General features: G+C 46.0%; 1 protein-coding gene across 1 annotated transcript in view; it reads left to right on the plus strand.

Annotated features, from left to right (window-relative positions):
* CACNA2D3 (calcium voltage-gated channel auxiliary subunit alpha2delta 3) overlaps positions 1 to 24,873 on the plus strand; it is an 859,990-nt gene that overhangs the window by 634,981 nt on the left and 200,136 nt on the right. Inside the window, exons 14-16 of the mRNA XM_042929688.1 lie at positions 4,857 to 4,928; positions 6,183 to 6,263; positions 15,880 to 15,954. Coding sequence (XP_042785622.1) covers positions 4,857 to 4,928; positions 6,183 to 6,263; positions 15,880 to 15,954 — 228 coding nt within the window. The remainder of the gene's footprint in view (positions 1 to 4,856; positions 4,929 to 6,182; positions 6,264 to 15,879; positions 15,955 to 24,873) is intronic.

The following is a 24,873-nucleotide window of genomic DNA, read 5'->3' on the forward strand; positions in this document are numbered from 1 at the left end:
AATAGCATGAATGGGGTTGAGCTTAGAGATGAAGGCATCCAGGGACTGGTTCCCTCTCTCCTTGTCCCTCTTCCTTGCTCCCTCTCCCTCTCTGCCTCTCCTTCTCCCCCATCACACACACACACACACACACACACACACACACACACACACCTCTCCTCCTGTCTCTAGGTTGACTTTATTTCTTTATTTTCTCAGTCCCTTCTCTATGGGGAAAGGACATGGTTGTCAGTCTTACATTCTTATAACTATCCACGAAGGGAAGTAGAGAGTTTCTCCTATTAGCTCCATGTTGGAGGAAAAAAAAAACCAGGTGGCCTGGGCGGGGTGTGTGTGTGTGTGTGTGTGTGTGGGTGTGTAGTATCCTGGTTGGCTCAGCCTCGGTTCCATACCCAGTGACATGTGGGATGGGAGACATTAGTTGCCAAGAGAACCTTGTTGATGAAGGGATGTAGAGGACTTCTCTAAAGAAAGGGAGTAGTATTTGAGGGGAAAAAAAGAAAAAAAAAAGTACTGGGCAGTTTTGAAAAATGTCTCCCCCTTCATTTTTCCACTGATACATATTCTTACAAAGCAACTGGATGAAACTGCTATGTAGCAGGGATTTGTGCCTGGTTTTGTTAAACTGAATTTCAGGAAGCATTCTGAATCTGTCACATAAACCCTGACAGACATCAGTAAATGCTGGACATTTTTACTTCAGTCCAGGCTAGTCCTGAAGAAGATAGCTTCTCTGCTCATGCAGTGAGACCCAGTGTGGCCACCTCAGCCAGCTCTTCTCCCACTGTCCCATTGCTTTTCTGTCTCTTCTGGAAGACTTAGGGTCCCTGGAGAGTAAGACCTCTATCTCATGCCTAGGTATCTTCCAGCACATGGCATGGAACTTGGCCCATAAGCCAATGTTCAAGGAATGTTTATCAAGGGAATCAATGAGTAGACCAGCAGCAACAGCAATAGACCAGAACTCTGGTGGTTATTCTATCTGGGGCCATACCCAAGACTTGTCTGCACTGCCAGCTAGTGCCACTGGTGGGAAACTAATCAAGCATTAGTCGTAGAAGACTGGCATCACTACATGTACCTCACACATGAATCCAAATGCATATTCATACGAGCCCACATGTATGATTAACTTGGGAAGCTGACAGGAAGCAGTCAATCTGTTGAGCAAGTTTGTGTTTTATAAACCAGATGTTCGGTATTATTATTCATCATTTCCTTTGATACCAGAACGGTCCCCATTATGTAGCATAGGAAATGAAGGATATGGAATAATATACACTTATTATACAACAGAGCACCAAAACCAAGCTTTTCAGAGGCCCGTTCAAAGCCTGGGCAAATGTAATTGAATGGGAGTTCATTTTAGGATTCCCACTTGGACTTGAGTTAATGGGATTTTTCCCAGATGGACCATGGTGACCTCTCTCTCCCGTTCCTACCCTTTGGAAAATGAATGTTGACTCTACATCTGCATTTTTCTTGGAAGCCATGTGTATGAATCATAAGCAGCTCTTGCCTCAGCAGCCACTACAGGTTAGGGGGCCACAGAAAAGCAAGGACCCCCTAGTGTGTGGGGACAGAGGGTGTCTGGCTGTGGCTGGCTGCATAACTCCTGCTTGGTGGTCTGGACAAAAAGCGTTTGCCAATGGCTGCTATTTCCTATGGCAGGACTATAGAATACCTTTCAATCATAAAGTGCTCACAGCACAAATTAACTTTCTTCTCCATGACAGTTTAAGATTCGCAGACCCCAGATCTGTGGAGACTGGAGAGATGGAGCTGGTGGGTGCAGAGGAACATCTTAGTGTCATGCATGTGATATTTTCAGGCCCCGCCAGCCTTTATGGCCACACTAGTGAGCTATATACATCAAGTAGACTACAGTTTAGGGTTCTGGCCAAGCCAGTCCAAATCTGGGCCATAACTACACCGGGGAGAGAGTACATATGCTCACAGATAGTGGCTAGACTGAGATCACTGCATTTCCTTTGTTTACCAGGGTTTGGTTAAAAAAAATGAATGGTTTTTCACATGCAACATTATGGGGATTTTTTTTAAGGTAATGACAGGCCGTAATTACTTTTAGAATTAGCCTCTGAGTGACGCTGATACTGTATTCTGACTTAATATTTTGAAGTTAGTTTCCCACGATCTTGTATTTGTGCCAGAACAATTACCAGTGATTTATAGCTGATTTTTACTGGTTGCAGGAAAAAGCTTCATTTCTCATTATTGTCAATGGTGTGTTTTGATTTCATCCATGATACATGTTGGCATCACTTGAAATTTTGATTTGAATTGCAAAGTGGAAGTTGCCCAGGGTTATGGATCAGCTCAAATCAGTTTTCTGTATAGCATTAAGGATTAATCAAGGAGGAGGAATATGGGAGATCTCTGATTCTAAGAGAGATGTTTATAGTGTGTTGGTTCTGCCTTTGAAAATGGCCTTCCATACCCCCAGTGGTGGTCGTAGATACTTTAAGTATTTTTAGCAAGATGTTGGAACCATGTTTTCACAAACTGTCATTACCATCTCATGGCCAATATTATTTAGTTAATAATATTATGATATAGTAGTAAGTTTGTTTTCTTATTCTTACACCCAAATTAGGCTGCCCCAAATAATAGATTACATGATTACCATGTGTATCAGTCAGGGGTCTCCAGAGAAATAGAACCATAGGAGATAGATAGATAGATAGATAGATAGATAGATAGATAGATAGTTATTTTTTCTATATGTAGGATATATATCATCTGTATGGGGGGGGGGGAGAGATTTATTGTAAGGAATTTCCTTGCACGATAGTGGGGGCTGGCATATCTGAAATCTGTAGGATGGTTGGCAGGCTGGAGATTCTGGCAGGAGGGGCTGGTGCAGTCTTGCATCAGAAGGTAGTAGGCAAGCAGAATTCTTCCTTACATGAGGGACTTGTTTTTTCTCCTAAGATCTTGACCTGATGGATGAGACATACCCACAGGATGAAGGGTAATCTGCTTTATCAGAGTTTGCTTAATCGCATCTAAAAAATGTATTCATGGCAACATTTAGACTGGTGTTTGACCAAAACAATGGGCACTGTGGACTAGCCAAGTTGACACATAAAATTAACCATCACGCCAGGAATTCCTAGTCCTTGAGTGAACATGAGATTCTTGCCTCATCTCGCAATGGAGGAATACAGGTCCCACCTTGGAGATGTAAACCCAGAACATGGCCCCATATGTCTCTGTTAGGAGCTCTTCTCTACTCCTACAGGCTTCTCTTTGGCTATCATGAGTATTGATGGTAAAAAGGATTGCCCTATAATAATGCTCCTTGAATTTTCATGTGGATACCAATTATCAAAATAAGGATTCAGATTCAGAGGGTCTGGAGTGGGGCTCAGGATTATTCATTTCTAAGACACTAATTCTGCTGATATTCTGTGAACCACACTGCAAGTACTGAGACCCTATAGCTCAAGGAATCTATTGGAAGAACAAGACTGGTGGAAGATGTACTGAGTTTAATGACCTTTTCTCCAAAGGCCAGCCAGTCCATGGAGACCTCAGCCCATGGGAACCCCTAGATTTTAGAATCTTCTCCATAAAATGCCTCTTCCCAAGAAGATTGAGGGAATAATACCTGATTTTTCTACGGAACTAAGCTGTGGAGAAGTACACATCAGAAAGCACCGTAAACTGAAGATAGTGGATTCTCGTTCACAGATTGCTTCATTTGAGGCTAGAATGGACTGCGAAACCAGAAGGGATCTTTCTCCCACCAGACTTTTCCATCCTAATTTTGGTCCCTGTCAGAACTGTCACATGCCTTGATCTCACTTTAGACTCTGCTACTTACTAGCCATGTGACCTTCAGACAGGGAAAAGAAACCAGCATCCTTCGAGCATGTCCTTATGCCAGGTACAATGCTGGGAAGTTTCACATTTTATCATCATGGCAACAATGCTGGGGAATAATTGGCATTATTTCATATGAGGACATGGAGGCTTAACAAATACAGTTAATAAAGGTTCAAAGCTGAGAATTAAAACCAGGGTCGTTTTGGACCAATGCCTACTGTGTTCCAGGACTCTGTTTCCCCATCTGTTATTAAGGCAGGGTCAGGGTTTCTGCCTGCCTCCCAACATGATGTGAAAAGCAGATGTGACGGTGGGTCTCAATCATTTGTATGCACTTCAGATGGTCACGGAAGTGTATCGTTTGCCGTATTTCAAGGGTTGTTATTTCAGGAGAAATGTTAGCCTCTTAGCAGTGATTTGAGAGATCAGATGATCAAGTTATTTTTGTGTTTTGGTTTTGTTTTGTTTTCTGTCTGGGACTGGCACACAGAGATGTGTAGAGCTACCAAAGGGCCTTGACTTGGCTACCTTGGGGGGAATAAATGATTCCAGATTCCATTGTTTCCAGCAGGGGCAATTCATAAAACCCTTATGCTCGTGTTTTCTGATCCTCAATTTTCAGATTAAGGAGAAGCATTCATATTGCACATATTGCACATAAACGTCTGCAGTATAAAAGAATAAAATCAATCTGTGGTAATAAAATGAAATGAATCACTATGATCCAAACAAGGCTTTATTTGAACCCAAATGGCTGAATACGGTAATAGATATCTGGACTGATCGATGGCGACTGACTTTGATTCTGCAGCCATGGACTGGGATCCTTATCTCTGAGTCAGAGTAGAGAGATGTTACATTCTCTTCTAGGCTACTGGCTTGAGTGGGCACTGGTCCATTCCCAGTGGCCCCTGGTCAGGAAAGGATGAGACGGTCGAGGGCCGTGGCCTCCAGCCATCTGTGGTTTCCAGATCATTCCCAGGTAACTGGCTTTTCTCTCCACCTAGCTTGCCGATGATCAGGGCCTCGTCCTGATGACCACGGTCGCCATGCCTGTGTTTAGTAAGCAGAACGAAACCGTGAGTACAGCGGCTGTGCTCCTGCTTGATGCTAAGAGGGTTGCTATCTCAGATACCCTCTGACTCAAGCCCTGGTGACCTTTCTTTATTTGTGTTGAGGATAGGGGATATATCATTTGTCCTCACTTTTAATCAAGAATAGATGAGAGGAATTCCGGCAGGTGTCATGTTATAGGATGCAACACTTTTCCCGAAGTTAAGTGAACAATGACCAGAGGAAGGAAAAACCCGGAGAGAATCGAATGACCCCTCCCCGATTTATAGTGACCAGCCTCGTGTTGGTTTCCTTGGGCTGTGGTAACAGAGGGCCACAAATGGGTGGCTTATAACAATAGAAATTTATTCTCATCATTCTGGATTCTAGAAGCCCCCAAACAAGGCGTCGCTAGGACAACGTTTCCTTGGAAGGCTCTAAAGGAAGATCCTTCCAGCGCCTGGATATTCCTTTGCTTGTGGAAGTTCTGCCTACATCTCCATGTGACCTCCTCCTCTCGTGGGTCTCTCTGTCCTCTTATAAGGACACCAGTCACTGGATACAGGGCTCATCCTAAATCCAGGATGATTTCACCTCAGAGCAATGACACCCTATTTCTAGAAAGGGTCAAATTCTGAGGTTCCAGGTGGACTTGAACTGGGGAGAAAGAATAGACAGTAGCAATGTGTCTCTTCTTCCAGAAGGTCTTTCTGACCTGGACAGTTTCAATGCATCACACTGACTTTGGAAACGAGGACCCGTCCTGGGGGCCTGTTCCTTCACCTTGGTCCTTGGTGCCAATACACAGCTACAAATGTGAGGGTTATTATCTCTTTCCTCTGGGCACCAGATGGCAGTGTAAATTGAGAAAGCGGTTAACATGCTAAGTCTTTCCTGTAGAAAGCTCCCCTAAAATAAACTGGTTAATGGTCACAGTCCTTAGTTGCTGAAACTTTTGTGCTACTTCACATTAATTTTGAATTTTCAGGAGCGAGAAGAGATGGCTATTAGGGCATCCTGGTATAGGCGTGTGTTGAGAAGTATGGTAATGAGTGTTTGGCCTGAGAAGCTACCATTCTTGTCTAGCAATATGGAGTGGGGGGGGGGGGGGGGCGGGTAGAAGAGGGGCCTTGTAGAGATCTGGGTTAATCCTTGATTTCTAGAAGCTTACAGAAGGTACTAGACAGTGATCTATGGTGTGTGGCTTCTCACTAGGTTCTATTCCTTCTACCAAAGTAACTTACTATTGTTGTTATTGCTTAATGTTTGCTTTCCAACAGAGATCAAAGGGCATTCTTCTGGGTGTGGTTGGCACAGATGTCCCAGTGAAAGAGCTTCTGAAGACCATCCCCAAATACAAGGTAATGCATCACCTAATTCATAGTCAAGGGCCAAGTGTCCAAGATAATTTCACAACCTGCCATAGTGGTAATGAAACATGAAATAAGAGGCCCCTCTACTCTCTTTCTGGTAGGCTTTTTTTTTTTTTTTTTTTTTTTTTTGGTAAGAACAGTAACAGTTCACGCAGATCTGATTAGGTCTACACATGCTACCCAGGTTTGTGTGGGTCCATGGAAGTCTATATGTTTATATGGGTCTACACGGGTCCTACATCTCTGATGGTCCTCTAAACCAGTTCTAACTCACCCTAATCTGAGACCCCTCTAAAATATGTTACTTCTTAGCAGGAACCCAATGGGGCACAAAGGAGAATGGTCTCTGACGCTTTTGCGTACGCATACCCTCTATCCTGGAAGGCGATGGTGTACATGCAAATTAATGCTCTTAATGCTAAATTAAAATCCATGGCACTAAGAAAATTATAAGTTTCTTTTTCTTGACTCTGGGGGTAACTAAGGGAGTGGAGTAGGTAATTTTGGAGCAAAGAGGACACAGCAAACCTTGGTGAGCCACTGCTTTGGGAGTGAAGACCAGCATAAGAGCATTGTAAGGCATGGGCAGTGGAGAAGGAGCTCAGATGGAAGGGACTCAGGATTGGGGTGGAAATGCCAGAACTCCACTCCACATGAGAGGCCAGCCCTGCATTGGGATGAGGGTGCCGGCCATGCTTGCCCCTTTGTCCGGCCCACACTGCACTTCCCAGCACTCTATTACAGGCACTATTTCTTCAGTTTACTTAGTGCTTCTACATTTGGGAACAGAGGGCCTCTCATGGGCCATCACAGTGCCACCCTCAGCTAGACCTACCCCTGTCTCCATGACAGGCCTCCCAGCTCTATCCAGAGTGACCTCCCAGCCATCTGCAAACCAGAGTCTGCTGTGTCTGGGGCAGGCCAGCACGGCACAAGCACCCACCCAAAGCTGGTGGACGGCACTGCCACCTGGGCTGATTGCAGAGGGCGGGCAGTCACCAAGAAGGTGACTAGTGGCAGTAGCCATCTCGGGGTCCCTGAGGATGACACCAACTGTTGCTTATGTTCCCTGGCTGCTCCAGGTATATTGCTGTGGTTAAATCAGCACGTTAGTGAAATCAGAGCAATAGACCTACCAGGGGCCTGGTTTCCGATACAGCCAGGCTCCACACCCCACTTCCTAATGTGTTTTCCTAATTCAGCCTTTGCTTGCCACTATCAAGTGGCATTGCCCTGTCCTTAAACCTCCTGCATGGGTACTGAGCAACACGGGTACTTTTTCATTAAGTGGACTTGCTGATTTTCTTAATGAGTTCCTCTGACCCCAGCCTGAACAGTCACGTGTGAAGTCGTAAGTTGAGATGTGATCATTATATTTTTCTGATACACAAGTGAGCCAGGGACTGACATGACCTTTGAAAAAGATGGCCCAGACAGTCCTTAAACCCCATATAGAAAAAGCTCACTTGTTCTCTGGCGGCAGTTCTACAGAGAAGCAAATGTAAAGGTGCTGAGACGAAAGTCCCCTCAAGCCCCACCACAGCCATGCGTTTGGAACTGCCCAAGAGCTATCTCGGTGTGTGCACAGGTGTGGGAGTGCAGGAGGGGACAGAGAACGGCCCCACCCCCAGTCCTGAGAGGCGTCCCTTGGACTGACACAGTTCCCCTAACTGCACGAGGATGGAAACCACACCCGTCCCCTCTTCCCCAGCACCAAGCAGACTGGCTTGCCTGTCTCTACTTTGGCCCACTCGTAGATTGACAAGAGCTCCCTTTGCCCCAGTATGGAGGGAGGCAAGCTCCTTTGGGCCAGGAGTCTGAGATTGCTAACTGGCTAACAGTCCCCCTTCCTTACCACCTTCTTCTGACATGCTGAGCTTCTCACTAGGGTCCATTCCTAGCCTAGCCACACTTGTGAGGGGCCCAGAGATCTTCTTGGACCTCAGTAGGAGGAAGGCAGTGGTTAGTGCTCTGGAGGCAGATACACTGGGGTCCCAGCACCATCCCTGAGGAGTTCTGGGTGGACATGTCTCTCAAATCCTTAGTTCTTCTGTCCAGTGATAACAATACAACCTGTTCATAGACTTGCGTGAAGCATTGACCATTATTGTTAACTGGGAACAATGGTAACACAGTGGTCAAGGTGATGGGAATGACTCCTGGCCTCCTGGCCCTGTTTCGTGTGGGATGCTGCCAGCATAGTGCTGTTCATATCTTTTCCGTGCCAGGTTCAAGCAACTATGGGCTTCACATCCATTGGACCTTTGCTAAAATGGAATGCCAACAAAACGATGGTTTAACTGAATGACGAGCTGAGCATACTCTGGGATCCTCTGCCACTTTTAACAGTGGGGTTTTCCAAGAATTTTAAAAGACCTGAGGAAAAGTTTATGATACGAGGTCATGTGCTGTAGGCAGTTGACAACAAGGACAGCCTTACCTTTTGACAGAGGGTCAGGATAAGAGCAAGCCAATGGCTCAGCCAGTCACCAGGCATCGCAGTAAACTCTTGTCCCAGAAAATCAGCTGAGCAGATGACTGCAGCCAAAATGATCATGTCATCTCTCAGAGGGTTGGATGCAAAGTGAGATATGCATAAAATGGCTGTTTAAAACACCATTTGTGGTACCAGGCAGAGAGTCTCATGGTATAATATTAGCAGATAACATTTGCCAAGTACTCAGCACTGTCCAAAGTGCATTACCCACATCGTGGCACCAGATGCCCCTCAGATGAGTGCAGTGCTGTTGTATCCATTCTTCTCATAAGGAAACTCGTGTTCATAGGGCTTCTGTTCACAGAGCTCGGGCCACCTGAGCAGGAAGTGGTGAGTGTGATTTGAACCAGGTCTGTGTCACTCCTAGACCCATGCGCTTCGGGCAGATCTAAGCCATTCATGTAATACTTCATGATTTGTTGCCTTGTTCATATACCATCTACACCATTATTTACATAACAGTCCATTTGTACATCAACTCAAAACTTTCCTCACTTAAGTAAATTGTAAAGGGAAATACCATTTAACCATTTGCAAAGAACAAAGTGTCATTGGCCAATATTAAAGAATTGTAAAAAAAAAAAATAGGGGCCCCTGGGTGGCTCAATCGGTTGAGTGTCTGACTTTGGCTCAGGTCATGATCTCATGGTTCTTGGGCTCGAGCCCCACATTGGGCTCTGTGCTGACAGCTCAGAGCCTGGAACCTCCTTCGGATTCTGTGTCTCCTCTCTCTACCCCTCCTCTGCCTGTGCTCTGTCTCTCTCTGTCCCTCAAAAATGAATAAATGTTATAAAAAATTTTTTAATTAAAAAATAGTATTAAATGATTGCTTGATAATATAGGGTTCTGGACTTGAGATCTGTTCTTTCTCTTTTAAGGTAGTATGAAAGGCAAGTGTTAAAGATATACTAAGTGGCAACTCTCTTTGATAAATTGGAATGATGGAAGAAATTTTGAAAGGGCTGGCTCTCACTAGTGATCCTGGCCTAGTAAGTTGCATACCAGCTCTACATGCCACATAAAATAAATAACCCACACTCTGGGTTTTGTTTTGTTTTTAAGAAAGCAAAATCGTGCATGGGAAGATGACAGGCAGCTGAGGAGTGAGGACCATGGGGATTTTTCAGCCTGGGACGATGGACGCCCCTGCCTCACTCCTGCCTTCTGGGTTCCTCTCAGCATGGACACCAGCACCATGGCTACCATGCATAAGCCCATGTCCTGTGCTCTCCCAGACTGGAGGGTCTGACTCTTTCCAGCACTTCCTGTCTTGTCCTTGGCATCTGCTCCATTCCTAGAAGAGGAAACTTCTTTGAACAAGGAAGTCATGTCTGTTCCCATATGCTGATGCCATTTAGCTCATAAAATTAGAAAGTCACCTTCAGGGGCGCCTGGGTGGCTCAGTCGGTTAAGCGGCCGACTTTGGCTCAGGTCACGATCTCGCGGTCTGTGAGTTCGAGCCCCGCATCGGGCTCTGGGCTGATGGCTCAGAGCCTGGAGCCTGCTTCCGATTCTGTGTCTCCCTCTCTCTCTGCCCCTCCCCCGTTCATGCTCTGTCTCTCTCTGTCTCAAAAATAAATAAACGTTAAAAAAAAAAAAAAGTCACCTTCTAACAAGAGGAAATGAACTCTGAGCTAAAATCAGGTGTTCAGGCTCACAAAAGGGGACCTCCTTAGCAAAAGAACACTCCTGCTTGGCTTTACTGAGATGACAAAGGCCCTTTGTCCTCCTGCCACCCTGGGCCACTGACGACCAGCTTCATCCACCACCAAAGTTTTTATGGTTGGAGTTAGGTTTCCAGAGGCATGATAGGACAGCTGGTTGATCGAAACCCACATAATCAAGTGTTGAAAACTGTGTAGCTCCCCCAGAGACAGAAAGCCACAGGAATGAGGGAGGGATTTGAGGCGCTGAAAGATAGTGGACCTTACTTTTATTGAAACCCCAAAACCCAGATGCCCAGAATTTATGGCTCAGTGTTTAAGGAAGGGCATCCCACCTTTACAGAATGTTTGCAAACATTTCTTACACCTCTTTTTTTTTATTTTTTAAGGTTTATGTATTTACTTTGAGACAGACAGAAAAAGCACGAGTGGGAGTGGGACAGAGAAAGGGAGAGAGACAGGATCCCAAGCAGGCTTCATGCTGCCAGTGCAGAGCCTGACACAGGGCTCAAACTCACAAAACCGTGAGATCGTGACCTGAGCCGAAGTCAGATGCTTAACTGACTAAGCCACCCAGGTGCCCCCTGACATCTCTTATTTCATATGAGAAGATGTAGAAACTCAAGTACAGGGCCACTGCTTGATAGATGCCCAACAATAAAGACAGTATGAACATAATAGGTAATAATGATGACCCTGTGCCTCAATTTCTCCTCACAGTTTCCTCTACCAGGCAATGTGCTGAGCTCTTTATAGCATCATCTCCCTTCTAATAGGTAGACCTTGCCATTACCCCCCTTTTATAGCTAAAGAAACTGAGGCACATAAAGCTTAAGTAGTTTGCCAAGTCTCACAGCTAGCAAGCCATGATTTTAGCCACATTGCCCTAAAACCATTAGGAACAATAAAGGGCAGTAATAATAGCAGTAGTTGAAATGATAGTTAAAATACTAAAAATAATATAATAGTTGGAATAAAATAAGACAATAAAACATTCATTGAGCCTTTTACTGTGTTTGGTATGGTGAAAGGGCTTTATATGCACTATTCCCATTGAATCCTTACTATGGTTCCCTGAAGTGGGTACCACTTGGCCCCACTGTTAGTTGAGGATACTTACAATAACTTTCTCAACGTAACTCAGCTAATTAAAGATAAATGAAATGAAATAGAACAATAGATTAGAGGAAGATCAGCTGCAGAACATTAACCACAGGGCCTGAAATACAGGTACTTCTATTTCACTCCTATTTCCCAGCCTGACCCCTGGGAACGGGAGACACAGGTACGACATGCCTTAACCTAGGTTGTCCCTTCTCTGGTTCCCACAAAGAGCCTTGGGAAAAGGAGGTACGTCAGCCAGGGACAGCCACAGCCGAACAGGCTTCTCTCATCCAAGAGAGGAGAGCTCCAGGGAGCAGAGTGTGGCTCACACCTTTTCCTCCTGATTAACACCTTGTAAAGATGAGTCAGCTCTTGGCTCTTGGGGTTTTCCCAGAAGATAGAATTCTTTCTTTTCCCTTAGCTTCATAGATTTTCCCACAAGCAATCAGACTTCCTGTAATTTTTATTAAGAATTCCAGACACCCCAGCAATAACTTCCAGACACCACAGCCTCTGTTAACATAATGAGCCATTTTATAATTGGGTTCACTTCATTAGCCCAAAGTCTGTGCTCTTGGAAGGGAAGCACCTCGCTCCCTGGGGTGCTGAACCACGAGGCTCCTGGCCTCCAGGAGAGCATGTTTCAGGACGAGGGCCCTTTGGCAGCCCCACGTACTGGAAGGCCTTGTGTCTGACTCGTTCCTGCTACTCTCTGGGACTGCACATGAGAGCGGACCGGAAGACTAGTTCTATTTCAGAGGAGACAAAAACTAGAGATTTCATCGGGATACTGATGCGTGGCCAGCAACAAAGCTTGGACATTGTCTTAACTATAAGCTTTTGGTTTTCTGAGAAGTTTATCCAGAGAATGTGTTTCGAGGCTTACCTAGGATTTCTTTTCTTACATCTCCATTAGGTTATAGCCACATGCCACCCACCTGAGAAGGATTTTCACCAGATAGTTTCTGAATGTCAGGAAGACTTTCTCAGGTACAGCCTTGCAAAGGACTGAACTGCACCTGCCATGGCACATCAGCTTCCCCTTTTCGGCTCATTTTTATTATCTACTTTAGTTCAAACTTTAAAGATGAACTAGATGTTTCGGTAAAGCGCTAAATGTCTTAAATACATGTGAACCTCAACTCGAGCACCTGCCATGTGCCAGATGTTATGCTAGGGGCTGTAGAAGTCCAGGATGAGTGAGATGGTCCATCCCCACAAAGGGCCCATCATAATGGGGGTCGGGGGACTGCCTTTAGAACAAGGCAGAGGAGAGAAAGAACCAGCTAGGGGCTGAGAGGCAGAAAAAGCTGGTGTCCCATATTCATGCATTAGGATGAAGGAAGTAATGGGAAGATTCTCAGGGTTTATGGAAACATGGTATGGAAAGGAGGGTACAATAGGGAGAGTCAGGAGAGACTTCTTATAGGACATGATCCTGATGCTGGGCTTACAGCATGGGTGAGCATTAGCTGGGGGAGATGGGAAGGACAGGTGCTCTGGACAGCTGGCATGTACGAGCAAAGGTGTGGGTGGAAGAGAAAACTGTCAGTGCCATGCGCCCTAAGAGGCAATGAGTAGAAGGAGGTAGAGATGGGTACTTAGGTAGGGGCCCGGCCCCAAGAGGTCCTAAGTGGGTTTTACACAGGGGAGCTACAGGGTCGGCGTTACTTTTGACTTTGAGCAGTCTGGAGCATGGCTTTGTTGGGGCCTCTGTTTGAGGCAGGAAGAACAGTTAGGACCATTGTGGAAGTCTGTCACATTAAACCTACGTGGATGGTGGGGTAGGGAAGCAGCCCTGAATATGAGTAATTTCTACAAGAAAAATTAGTGATTACTTGGATCAAGAAGTTGGGGCTGAAAGAAATAAAGAAGTCTAAGGCTGATGCTCCAGTTTCTAACTTAGGAGTCCAGGTGGATGGGTGGTACCCCCACAGAGAGGAGCAGAAAAGAACACCATGTTGGGCTGGGTGACTCCGAGGTACTTGGGGGATGTCCAGGTAGAGATGCCCAACACACAGTTGGACACTTGGATCTGCCAGTGGGGAGAGAGCTAAAGCAGACAAGGGGTACTGGGGTTGGAAACTTGTGGGGAAAAGAGTGCTTGAGGGTGGACAGAGGATGAGGATCCTATGAAAAGGAGGATAGCTGGGTATATGGGGCGAGGAATACAGAGTGTCGGGAGGGAGTGTGGTCAGGTCCTACAACTGGGAAGATTCAAGAGAGCTTTCTCTAGGGCAGGCCAGCAGTCGGGAGGCCACTGGCTACGGTAGAGAAGGGAGTTCTGTTCTGGTGGCATCTCGGTGGGAGGCGTGGGCACCGCAAAGGCAGATTCCGGTAAGTGGGCACCCACGGGCAAGGAGGAGGCAGAGAGAGCAGCTGGTTGATGGGGGAGGGCCCTGGATGAGAAGGTCGGCTCTGTGTGATCTGTGCTCCAGTCAGTTCCCTTCATTGTTTCCCGCTTTCTCCTTTTCCTCTTTCTCCTTTCCCTGCTCCTCATTCCTCCATCCCAACCACCAGTTTGGCCACATGGTTTGACCTTGGCCGTCATGGAACCTGTATTCAGGTAGGGAGGCAGGCGTTAAATAATCAAAGGTCTTGCTTGACGGATGTCTTGATTCCTTACGATCAGCCTCACAAATAATTATTGTAATTTTGATTAATACTATCCGAGAAAAGTAAAGAGCGTTAAGAGAGCACATACAAGGAGTTCTGCCTTCTTCTGAGTATCACCTCTTACAAGCAAACCGAGAACTAAAGTAATGTACGTTAGAAGGCACTGAATGTATTAGTGGACTATAAAATACCACTTGTTTGGTCGAATTTTGGATTTGAATTTCCCATCAAATACCACTTTTGCCTTTAAATGGAAAAAGTCAAACTCTCTGAGTCCTTTTTGACCCCTTCAGTCTGTATTACACTGAGACATAATAATGGTAATTAATGCAGTGTTGACTGTGTCTGACATTTTTCCAAGAGACAAGATGAAAGGGACAATATACATCTCAAAGGGTAGGAAATCTCTGGTTTATCTTTCACAGCATAATGAAATATACTTTATCATTAAAGTCTTGTAGAATCTTATTAAGACTTGCTGTGCAAGGTAACTCCAGGAGAAAATGTCTGTTGCCCTTGACTACCACGTGCATATTTGCTTTATGTAATGCAAGGGAAACTTTTAATTGTCGGTGTTAAATTCTCTGAAGTTAATTCCACATCACCTTGACGTTAAGCTAACAAGCAGACAGGGTCATTCCTGGTTTGTAAACTGTGTTGTCTGGATCGTTTAATAGTATCATATTCAAGAATGTGAGCGGCAGAGAATTTGAAAGAAAGGTAACAATGAGTGCTCAGAACTATGAAATAACTTGTCGGAAAAAAAAATAGAGGATATTTTTTCCTCTCTCCTTTCACTGCTCTGGCAAAAGTGGGCTACGTTTTCTTTCTTCAGAGAGAGAGATCAGTACGGGTTTTATGCCAGGGGCCATTTTAATACATGAATGATTTGTAGGTAAATTTATTGTAGCCAATGGGTGCAGTCAACTGTGTAATAGAAATATTGTCAAAAAGCCGGGATTATTATTTAAATAAGTGCAGTGTTAAATTTGATTACATACTTTTTAAAGCTAATAAAACATTTCATTGCTCTCAAACTATTTCTCATAGTCCCATTTGGTCAGAAAACATAAATTAAGTGAGGCTCTGCATAGAAAATTACCCAGGCTTTGTGTCGATGGAAGCATGCATGGAAAAGCTTGGCAGCCTCGAAACTTAAAGACGAAAGGATGTAAAAGGAGTTGGCAGGCTCCTGGATAGGCTGGTGGGGACACTTTCTCCCTGAAGATTTATGGAAGAGGACTCCCTCGGGGCATGCTCGAGGTGGCCCCATGGGTGTTGACTTGTAGCAAGTCGAGATGTGCATCAGATGGGGCCTCCTCTTTCCTTTCCTTATCAAGAGGCGGAAGACGCCCAGGCTGATAAAACTCTGTTTGCTTCGACAGAGGGTCCTACCAGAAACATCAGCTACTTTCTGTACAAAAAAAAAAAAAAAAAAAAGGAGTTATTTTTGTTTTAAATAAATCAAAGTAAGGCCTTTGGATGCCAACATGAGGATATGACATTTTAAATTGTGCTATTTGCTGAGCTTATCCTGTGACAGGTCTTCATTTCTACCAAATGTCAAGGATCAGCGCCTTGCATTCATTTTAATGAAATATTGTGCTGATAAGGGTTATGAATGCCAAGTTTAAGCTGTAAATTACTAAATGCCGGGCTGCTTTATGCTTTGTGAATTCACCAGGGAGCCAGCTAATGAAGGTTTCTTTCTCACTTCTTACAGTTAGGGATTCATGGTTATGCCTTTGCGATCACAAATAATGGATATATCCTGACGCATCCAGAACTCAGACCACTGGTAAGAGAAGTACCTATTTCTGTGTTTCTCCTCTTATGATTTTAAAAGATTTTCTTCAGTTCTACAGTGATGACACTTTGCAGTGGTGTTTACTTTAAAAGTTTAACTTATAGCACGGTCTCCTAAAGGTTGTTTTAATAGGTTATAACTAGTTTTTTTTGACGCATAATACATTAGTAATGTGGGATAAATATATTTATGATCATTCTTTTACATATAAATAAATAAATAGATAAATAAGTGCATTTATTTATTTATTTCACACCTGCCAACACATGGAAAAAGTTTTAACTCTGGACAGCCCAAAACCCATCATAATGGATCCCTTTATATAACAAATGTTCCCTCTCACTCCAACCAGATGCACTTACTGCACGTTACATTGGACACAACAAATTAGACCCAGGATCCCTAGAAATTCATTACGGTGGGATTTGCCCCCAAATCACATGGCCTAAGCTCAGTGCCTCCTGTGTTGAAGGTATTCGACAATACCATTTTTGTTTAATTGGAGCAGTTGAGATTTTCTCCCATTCCCTGCCTAAGCCATATCCAGTAGCATTGTTTGGTGACCTGATGTGTGAACCGTTTTCTTTCTGAAGTGAGTGAGGTCCGACCTCATCCAGCACAGCCCATGGTGTCGTTGTCCACCCTAATCCCCGGGGAGAGGCTGCCTGGAGCATTGTGTTGAGGAGGAGTCCGAAGGGCAGCCAGGCTCATCTGGTGGGAGGCCCCAGTCCATTGGCGGTATCCCCTGTGGACTCTGGAGGGGCAGTGGCAATGAGTGTGTTCGTTGTCCCTGGACCAGATGCAACGTGATGAAAGGGCAACCCTTTGGGTTTGAGTGTATTTAGCTAATTTTACAAAAAATGTAAAATCATAAAAGGCAGTATTGTAAACTCTGCTTTTGAAAGATAAGAAGGTGTAGGTGGTTTTCTCCAGCAAAATACACATGCATTTGCTCGCACCCAGCCACTGCACACGTCCTTTTTTTCTTTCATCGTGCTCAGCAGATAGCGGCACTGCCTGCCATGCAAATGTTTGTCAGTGCAGCATCACGGGGATCGGTTTGTTTCTCGCGTGGATCATTGTCTGGAAAGAGCTCATATTTGAACGGCATCATCATCCAACTTTGCTCTAATCTCCCTGGTATTAATGGAGTTCTGGCCATATCATGTGGATCCCATATGCATGCTTTAAGATGGGATTTATGGTAATAAGTTCAGTAATTAAATATGATTTCAACAAACTTTTTATCAGAAAAGGATTAACTGGTCAGCTAATTCCAAATGGAACTCAGAATTACTGAAAAGTCTGATTGGGAAACTTACTAATTTAAGGATATTTAAAATATAGCTAAGTCTAAAATGCTTTGCCCGTTACCCATTTCCAAGCCACTCAGGGCTGTCTGTTGGGGTGGTAGGAGTTATGTGTTTGTGGTTGAGTATGGGCTCCTCGTGCTTCTTTATTCCAATTGGAGTGGGGCAGAGTCAATAAAACAATCAAACCTGGATCCTCTGCCAGTGAATGAATTGGCTTCCTATTTATCAGCTTTCTAAAAAGGGATGAAATGGAACCAGACGTCAGAAGTCACCAAGGTAACTTCTCTCTCTCTGCAGCAATGGCAATGAGCAGCTCCCATAAGCACAGTTGACTCACAATGCCTTCCTGGTCTTTTATATCCCCTGGTCATGCAGCAAACAGTTTGCCTGCGAATAGTACATCTGATGCACTTTCCAGAGCTGTGGCCACTGAGAAGGCAGCCAAAACGCTCTTAGAAACGCAGGGCAACCAGTCAGCACTGATCAGCCCGTGACAGTGCAAATGCTCACAGATACAAATCATTTCTGTTCTTGTCACTGCTGAAACACTGTATTGAATGGTTTCACCAGAAGTGATAGCCAAGGTCAAGTTCCCATAAGCAGGATGGCCCAAGCAAATGCCCCAGCATCTCACTTGTGAAAATCCAAACCAGATGAATGGTTTTGCAACTGATCCATGATGAGAACATAAGGAATGGCCAAGCCATTTATCTATCTCTGACCCTGAGGCCCTGGGATACTTAGAAGAGGTTTGGAGTAATGCCAGCCGTTGAGGATTATCTGAACTCATCCATCTGAATGTGATCGATTAGTGGATGTTGACTCTGCCTCGAGTTTTGCATTTTCTTCCTGGGCAAAAGACGGCAGTGAAGGGGGAGGAACTCAAATTTAGCAACTCTCAGGTTCCCCTTGACTCTTGTCCTGCTACATCCTAGCTGTGTGGTTTGGACTAAGTCACACAGCCTCTCTGAGCTTCATCTTCTCTTGTAATCGTGCCATAACCATAATGTATGTATCACAGCTTTGTTGTCAGAGTAAATGGGATAATGCATGCAAAAGCCTTGGGTGACAAAGCTGGCCCTGGGACATGGTGGGGACAGTGATGGTTATACCCACATCCTATTCATATTATATGGGCTCTATCGATCTGTGCTCAGCTCCTAGAAAGATTGGGAGAATGTGGTGGTGGTGGATGCTTAGGAGGATCTAAAGGACCCTTTTTGATTATTCAGTTGCTTCAGACTGTCATGAGAAACATTGGCGAGGGATCGCGCGCGCGCACACACACACACACACACACACACACACACACACACACACTCTGTTTTCAAGGCCAGCTCCGGAAGGCAGGTAGACAACAATCTTACTATGAGGTTCTCTGTGAGCCCTACCTAGCTGGGCATCCATCTGCATGGAGGGGATGCCACTGGCTCTGGCATGAACAAGTGACCTGTCCGTCTCAGTTTTGTTTACCCCAACAAAGGAAGCAGAAAGCTTTCTCCCACCTTCTCTCTAAGCACCAGCCCACTCAGCACAAAGTAGGGACTCTGGACAGAGCCACTGTTCGTTGCCACTTATTTTGGGTCCTTCTGAAAAACGTAACTTGTGAGCTTGCCTTGGAAACCTGGTATCTGCACCAGGCCATACATCTGCCCTGCTCAGACTGCTCCCGCATGGCCAAGGACAGCCAGCTGCCAGCAGCCACCCTGGCTAGCTGGGGCAGGGAACAGACTCGTCTCTCCCCAGCCCAGCCACATAATCGAATCCTTATTCATTCTCCGTGATTCTGGCCAAGGCTGCCAGATTAGCACGGTGGGTGTGAGCGTGGGGTTGTGGCCAGCACAGGAGGATGGCGCAAGCTCACTTAAAATAACTCCGATTCCCTCTCCATCTGCCACGGGGGCTGTTTCTGCCCCTGTAGCCAGAGGAAAGAAGTGGGTTTCTCTGAAGCACAATACCAATATTTTTCTAATTTGTCCAATAAAATCTTCCCCTTGAACTTAATGCTTGGCTTGATTTTATCCAGTATTTTCTTTAATCTTGTGTGAGTTGGGTGTGAATCATGAAGCGTCTCCAAAAACAGCTCAGATATAGGAGCCTTCACTCAGCAGACTTGCTTTGGTTTAATTGGCAAAACTGCTAAAATAATACTTCTCTGTTGATAACTGGGCTCTCCTTGGTCTTTCTCCAAGTGTTTCTCAGCCACTCTATCCTTGCTACCACCTTGTGATTTCTGATAGACTGGCATTCACGCAACAGATGTTACCTGCTGCCAGGTGTGCTGGGTCCCGTGTGGCAGTGGGGGCTGCTGTGTCTGTCTTCAGGTCCCTCTGGGTGGGGAGTGGGCCAACACCACAGCAAGACGGACTCAAGTTAGACCTTGGGGAATGCTGTTTGAGTAGTTCTTAGACATCTGGAAGTTTTTTTCTGGATCTTTACCACTCTTTAACATTCAGGTTAAAAATATTTTCAAAGCAGAATTGCTGTTAGATTTAGTTTTCTTGGGGCACCTGGGTGGGCTCAAATCGGTTGAGCATCTGACTTCGGCGCAGGTCATGATCTCATGGTTTGTGGGTTTATGCCCCCTGTTGGGCTCTGTGCTAACAGCTCAGAGCCTGGAGCCTGCTTCATATTCTGTGTCTCCCTCTCTCTCTGCCCCTCTCTTGCTCTCTCTCTCTCTCTCCGTCTCTCTCTTTCAAAAATAAATAAACATTAGATTTAGTTTTCTTGTGCTTTATTTTCCAAACATTTGTGGATTTTTTTTTAACGTGGAACCCTGACTATATCTCTTTTTCTCTTGCCCAACAGGGCATTGAGGGGAATAAAATTGGGAAGGTGCCGCCTTTAACATGACCCGATTTTTGCTGAGATTTTAGCGATCCATCTGCCCCTACATTTTAGACGAAAGGGTCAACTGAGTTGATTTCCTTCCCCAAGGAGGCCTGGAATGTGGACCTGGTCAAACCACCAAAAGAACACAAATAAGGCTCCTTTCCAGCAGCCACAGCACAGGCAGGGCTCCACAGAGAAGCCTGGGGCACGCAAAATTTAGGACTCCTTTCCACGGAGACCATGTTGACATCTGCCAAAAGCTGTTTGCTCTGGGTCTGTGAGCCCAGGAGAAGGGGAAGGATGCTAGAGGGTTTCTATTCTGTAAGAAAATTTGCCAATCGCATCAGCCACTAGGTGTTGTGGTGGGTGGGACAGGAGGTGGGAATGACGGAGAGAAACCCTCAGCCGTTCCTTCGGTGTTTGCAGGCATCCACTAAGTTCTAGGCCCAAGCAAGCTGCTTGGGGTGGTTACAAAGACATGTCCCGCCTCCAGGAACTCAAAAATCTAAAAGGATGGATAAGATTGTATACTCTGGGTGGGTGAGTAACTATAGACACTCCTAGGAAAAAGTGCATTCTTGTGTGTTTGTTATCGTTGTTGTTGGGTTTTAGTGGGTTTTTCTAACATTTGTTGATGTCTATTATTGTTCTATTAAGTGTTCTATATGTGTTAAAGCTTTCAATCATTAATTAATTTGATAGGAAACTGAGGAGTAGGTGCTGTGGAAAGGCCCAGAGGCTCACAGGGAGGGTGTCTGTGGGGACAATCCTGGGCAGGCGTATAGAGAAGGCAGCCTGGAGTCAGACTGCAGATAACTGTACGTGCCAGGCTGAGGAGCTCCAGTTCTCTGTGGGGAAGGCAGATATCCCCATGTGATAGACAGGAAGCTGAGGCCCCAATGATAAAGTGGTAAGGTGACTAGAAAGTTCCAGAACCAGGAGCCCTAGCCCAGATCAAGTCACATGTGCTGAATTCTGCTCCATTGGTTGGATCTTTAGGAAATGGGAGACAGAGCGGTTGGAAGGTGGCAGTGACCAGGAGGCCACATGGATGAATAACATGTTCATCTTTGGACGATTATAGTTAGAATCTGTCTAGACTAGAACTGTCTAGTAAAAATATAATGCAAGCCACAAACAGAAGCTTCTTATGGAATTTGAAATTTTCCAGTGGCCACATCTAAAAAAAGCAAAAGAGAAACAGGTGAAATTAAGTTTAAGAACATGTTTTAGTCAACCCGATATATCTGAAATCTTATAGTTTCCATAGATAATCCATACAAAATTATTAAAGTATTATTTTCCATTGTTTTTCATGCTAGTGTTTGAAATCTGATGTGTATTGGGGCGCCTGGGTGGCTCAGTCAGTTAAGCAGCCGACTTCAGCTCAGGTCATGATCTCACGGTTGTGAGTTCGAGCCCCGCATTGGGCTCTGTGCTGACAGCTTAGAGCCTGGAGCCTGCTTTGGGTTCTGTGTCTCCCTCTCTCTCTGCCCCTCCCCCGTTCATGCTCTGTCTCTCTCTGTCTCAAAAATAAATAAACGTTAAAAAAAATTTAATTGTTGAAATCTGATGTGTATTGTACACTCTCAGAGCATCTCATGTAGACGAGCCACATTTCAGGCGCTCCAGAGCCACGTGTGACTCGAAGCTACCGTATGGGACAGCACAGGTCTGGAGTATGACCAGACATTTTGGTCCCTTCTACACAGAATGAATGGTAGATCCTCCCCTTTCCTGCAGGTGGGTTGGAACAAACTCACTACCACCACCATCTCCTATGGCTCTTCCATCCTGGGGGTCTGTGCAAACAGTGGATGGCCAGTTAGCCCCCTCCCCTGTGGCCTCAGCCCCTCCCTCCCAAGCTGCAGAGTGGAAGCAGGGAGTTGTTCGGAACTCAGGAGCATGAGGTTGGTGGCCAGGGCAGATGGGCTCCTGGCTTTGGCCATGCCGCTCTGGCAGTTGCAGCCGTGTGAGTTCACTCCTAAGCCACGCAGACTTCCTAAACCGAACTGTGAAGCACAGGCCAGTGGGCGGGGGGTGCAAGCCGCATTGGCTGAGCCTGAGCTGTCAGATTTTCTAAATCAGAATACTCAGATGCCCCAACCATTTCTGTTGTTCTGTCACCTTGAAGGAGCCCAAATTGTGCAGATAGCCATGTCATCTTCCCAACCGATGACAGAAGCTTTCCATGCTCTCTGGGATTCAGTGCTGCTGTCCTAGGCACCGACTGTCCACAGCCCGAGGTCTGTCTGATCTCACCAGCCTTTCCCTTGGGTCACCCCTTGACTGTCCCACTCTCGATGTTGATCCTGCTGCTTTGTTCTTGTGGCCACCTGGGCAGTTCGTTTTTCTTTGTCCTTTTGCTATTGCACAAATAGATGGGCCCTTGCAGAAGGTCATTGAATCCGTGGATCAACATGTGGATGTGCTAATAAATAGAAACATTCTTGTACTGCAACCCTTTCCTAAAGAATCAAGTGGACATTCCTACAGGCACATGTAAATATATGTGGAATGCTAAGGAGACGGTGCATATTAAACACCAGTTTAAATAGGAGCTTAAAAGTTGGGGGTACTATTAGAACCCCTGTCCAGATCCACCTGATCTAGCACGAGCAATGGACCATGTGAAGAGATTCTGTATCATTCCAAAAAACGTTCATGCGGAGTTCAAATGTGATCTATCTTTGTGTAGATCTTCGGTTATGCAAGGGCTGACTCCCATCCCACACATCTCCTGGTTTTATTACTGTGGATAATCCTTATACCAGAACACCTCAGTGCATTTTCCTTCATTTCTTCTGCCCAGCCACACCTACTCAGTGCAAATGCTCAGGGTTCTTTTTAGTTCAACGGGTGTGGGTGTGGCCTCCCCATGCCATCCCCCCCTCACATGCTGTCGGATCTGGCTCCAAAATGTGCTCCAAGCCCTCCCCCTTCTCTCTGTCTGTACCCCCTGGTCAGGCCACCGTTTGTTCTGTCTCTCCCAGAGGGCTTCTGTCCCCTTTCTGCTCCACTCTGGGCACCTGGTTTTGCCCGTCCCCACCGCCTGCTCACTGTGGCATTATTCACTCTGCACGTCAGGGGCTGCTTTCAGAGACATCAGTCATGGGAGGGCTTCAGATTGGCGTGCAGTGTAAAACCCTAACTCCTGGCTGTGACCGCAGCACCCTGCCAGATCTCACTCCACCTCCCCATTCTGCCTGAGCTTGTGTGGCTTCCCACAGTGCTCACCTGTGTTCTGGCCACACTCTGGCCCTTTTGTCCATTCCTCCAACACCCCAAGCTCCTTCCTGCTCTGAACCCTTCTTGTTCCCGCTCTTCTCTCTACCTGGAATCTCATCCCAAATACACTCGTGGCTGTTCGGGCTTGTTCTCACCTTCCAGGCCTCATCTAGATGTCACCCCTGCTCCTGGACCAGAGGAGCCACACCCTTCCTTCATCACCTTTCCATCGTGTCTCCTGCTATAGTTTCTTTAGATCACTAATCACTTGTGGGAAAGGTTGATGTGTTCAGCTTTTCCCCTACTGTCCCTGTGGGTTCCTGGGATCTTTCTGCTGCATGGAAAAGATGGTCAGTAACTATTTGTTGAGTCACTTTGATGGTGTTTGAATGATGTTGGTGATTACATGTCTGGGTACCAGTTTCCCACGATCAATGAAAAGTGCAGATACCACATACTCACCCATCAGACATTTCTCGAGTCCTTCCTGCATCAGGCACAGAAATTGAATTACACGTGATTGGTCAGGCCCTCTGCTCTTTCTGTCCTTCCTTCTGCCCTCCTGCTTGCCCGCAAGCTTTCATCAGATGTTCTTAGAGTCAAGCACCGTGCTAGCTAGTAGGGGCCTAGAAATAGGTAAAAGGGTGTCTCTGCCCACAGAAGTTCACTGCACAAAGCAAGAGTTCCCCGACAGTGAGAAAGTCAAGAAGAGCTATGGGCTCACAGTGGGAGTGTCTGCTTTTCTCAAGGAAAGTTGCCCTGAAATGCAGGAGGGCTTCCCAGAGGAGGTGGTATGCACATCAACTGTATCCACAGTCCACCCGAGGGGACATTTTTACCCCACTCAGCCTGGGACCCCACACCCTCCCCAGGACCGCTGTCCTCAGGCCTGGCCAGACACACGACTTCTCTGGTCTCAGAACCATGCAGTCTCCCGTGAGGGTGTTTGAAGTGGGGGCCTAGCCTAACAAACCTTTCTCCCAAGTGCCGGAATTCCTTCTCAGCCTCCTCGCCCTCCGCTCAGGCAGCAGATGAACTGAAGGAGACTCCCCAGTAGGTGGCGCCCGGGCACCGCCTTGTGCCGGGTCCCCTCGTGGATGGCGTCCCTGCCAGCGGCACATTCTCAGAGCGCAGCCCAGGGACTCCGGCTTCCTGGTCTGAATCTATCCCGTTTAGTTTAAAAGAAAGAATTAAGGGTTGCCTAGTGAGTGTATCTGCTCAGAGGAGTGTGTTCTCTGAGAAAAAACGAACAAGGCTGTGTGACCCCCGTGTAGCAAGCCTGTTCGTTTTGAGATACATCATTTGGCCAAAGAGAAAACAGAGCCCCGCATGGCTTTCCTCTTGATGAAATTGTTGAGGGCACTGTTTGAACTGCCCTGGTCTGGACACTTGAGTGGAAGAAGTGCCGCGAGTGGGGGATGCTTCTACCTGGAGAGAACCTGGGGGTTATGCCAGGTCGTGGGGTGCCAGAATTTCTGTGGGCTGGGAGCTGCCCTCTGCTGTGCAGACCTCAAGGACTCAACAGGCTCTGGGCCCC

The sequence above is a fragment of the Panthera leo genome, chromosome A2, assembly GCF_018350215.1.
Source record: "Panthera leo isolate Ple1 chromosome A2, P.leo_Ple1_pat1.1, whole genome shotgun sequence".
NCBI classification, from domain to species: domain Eukaryota; kingdom Metazoa; phylum Chordata; class Mammalia; order Carnivora; family Felidae; genus Panthera; species Panthera leo.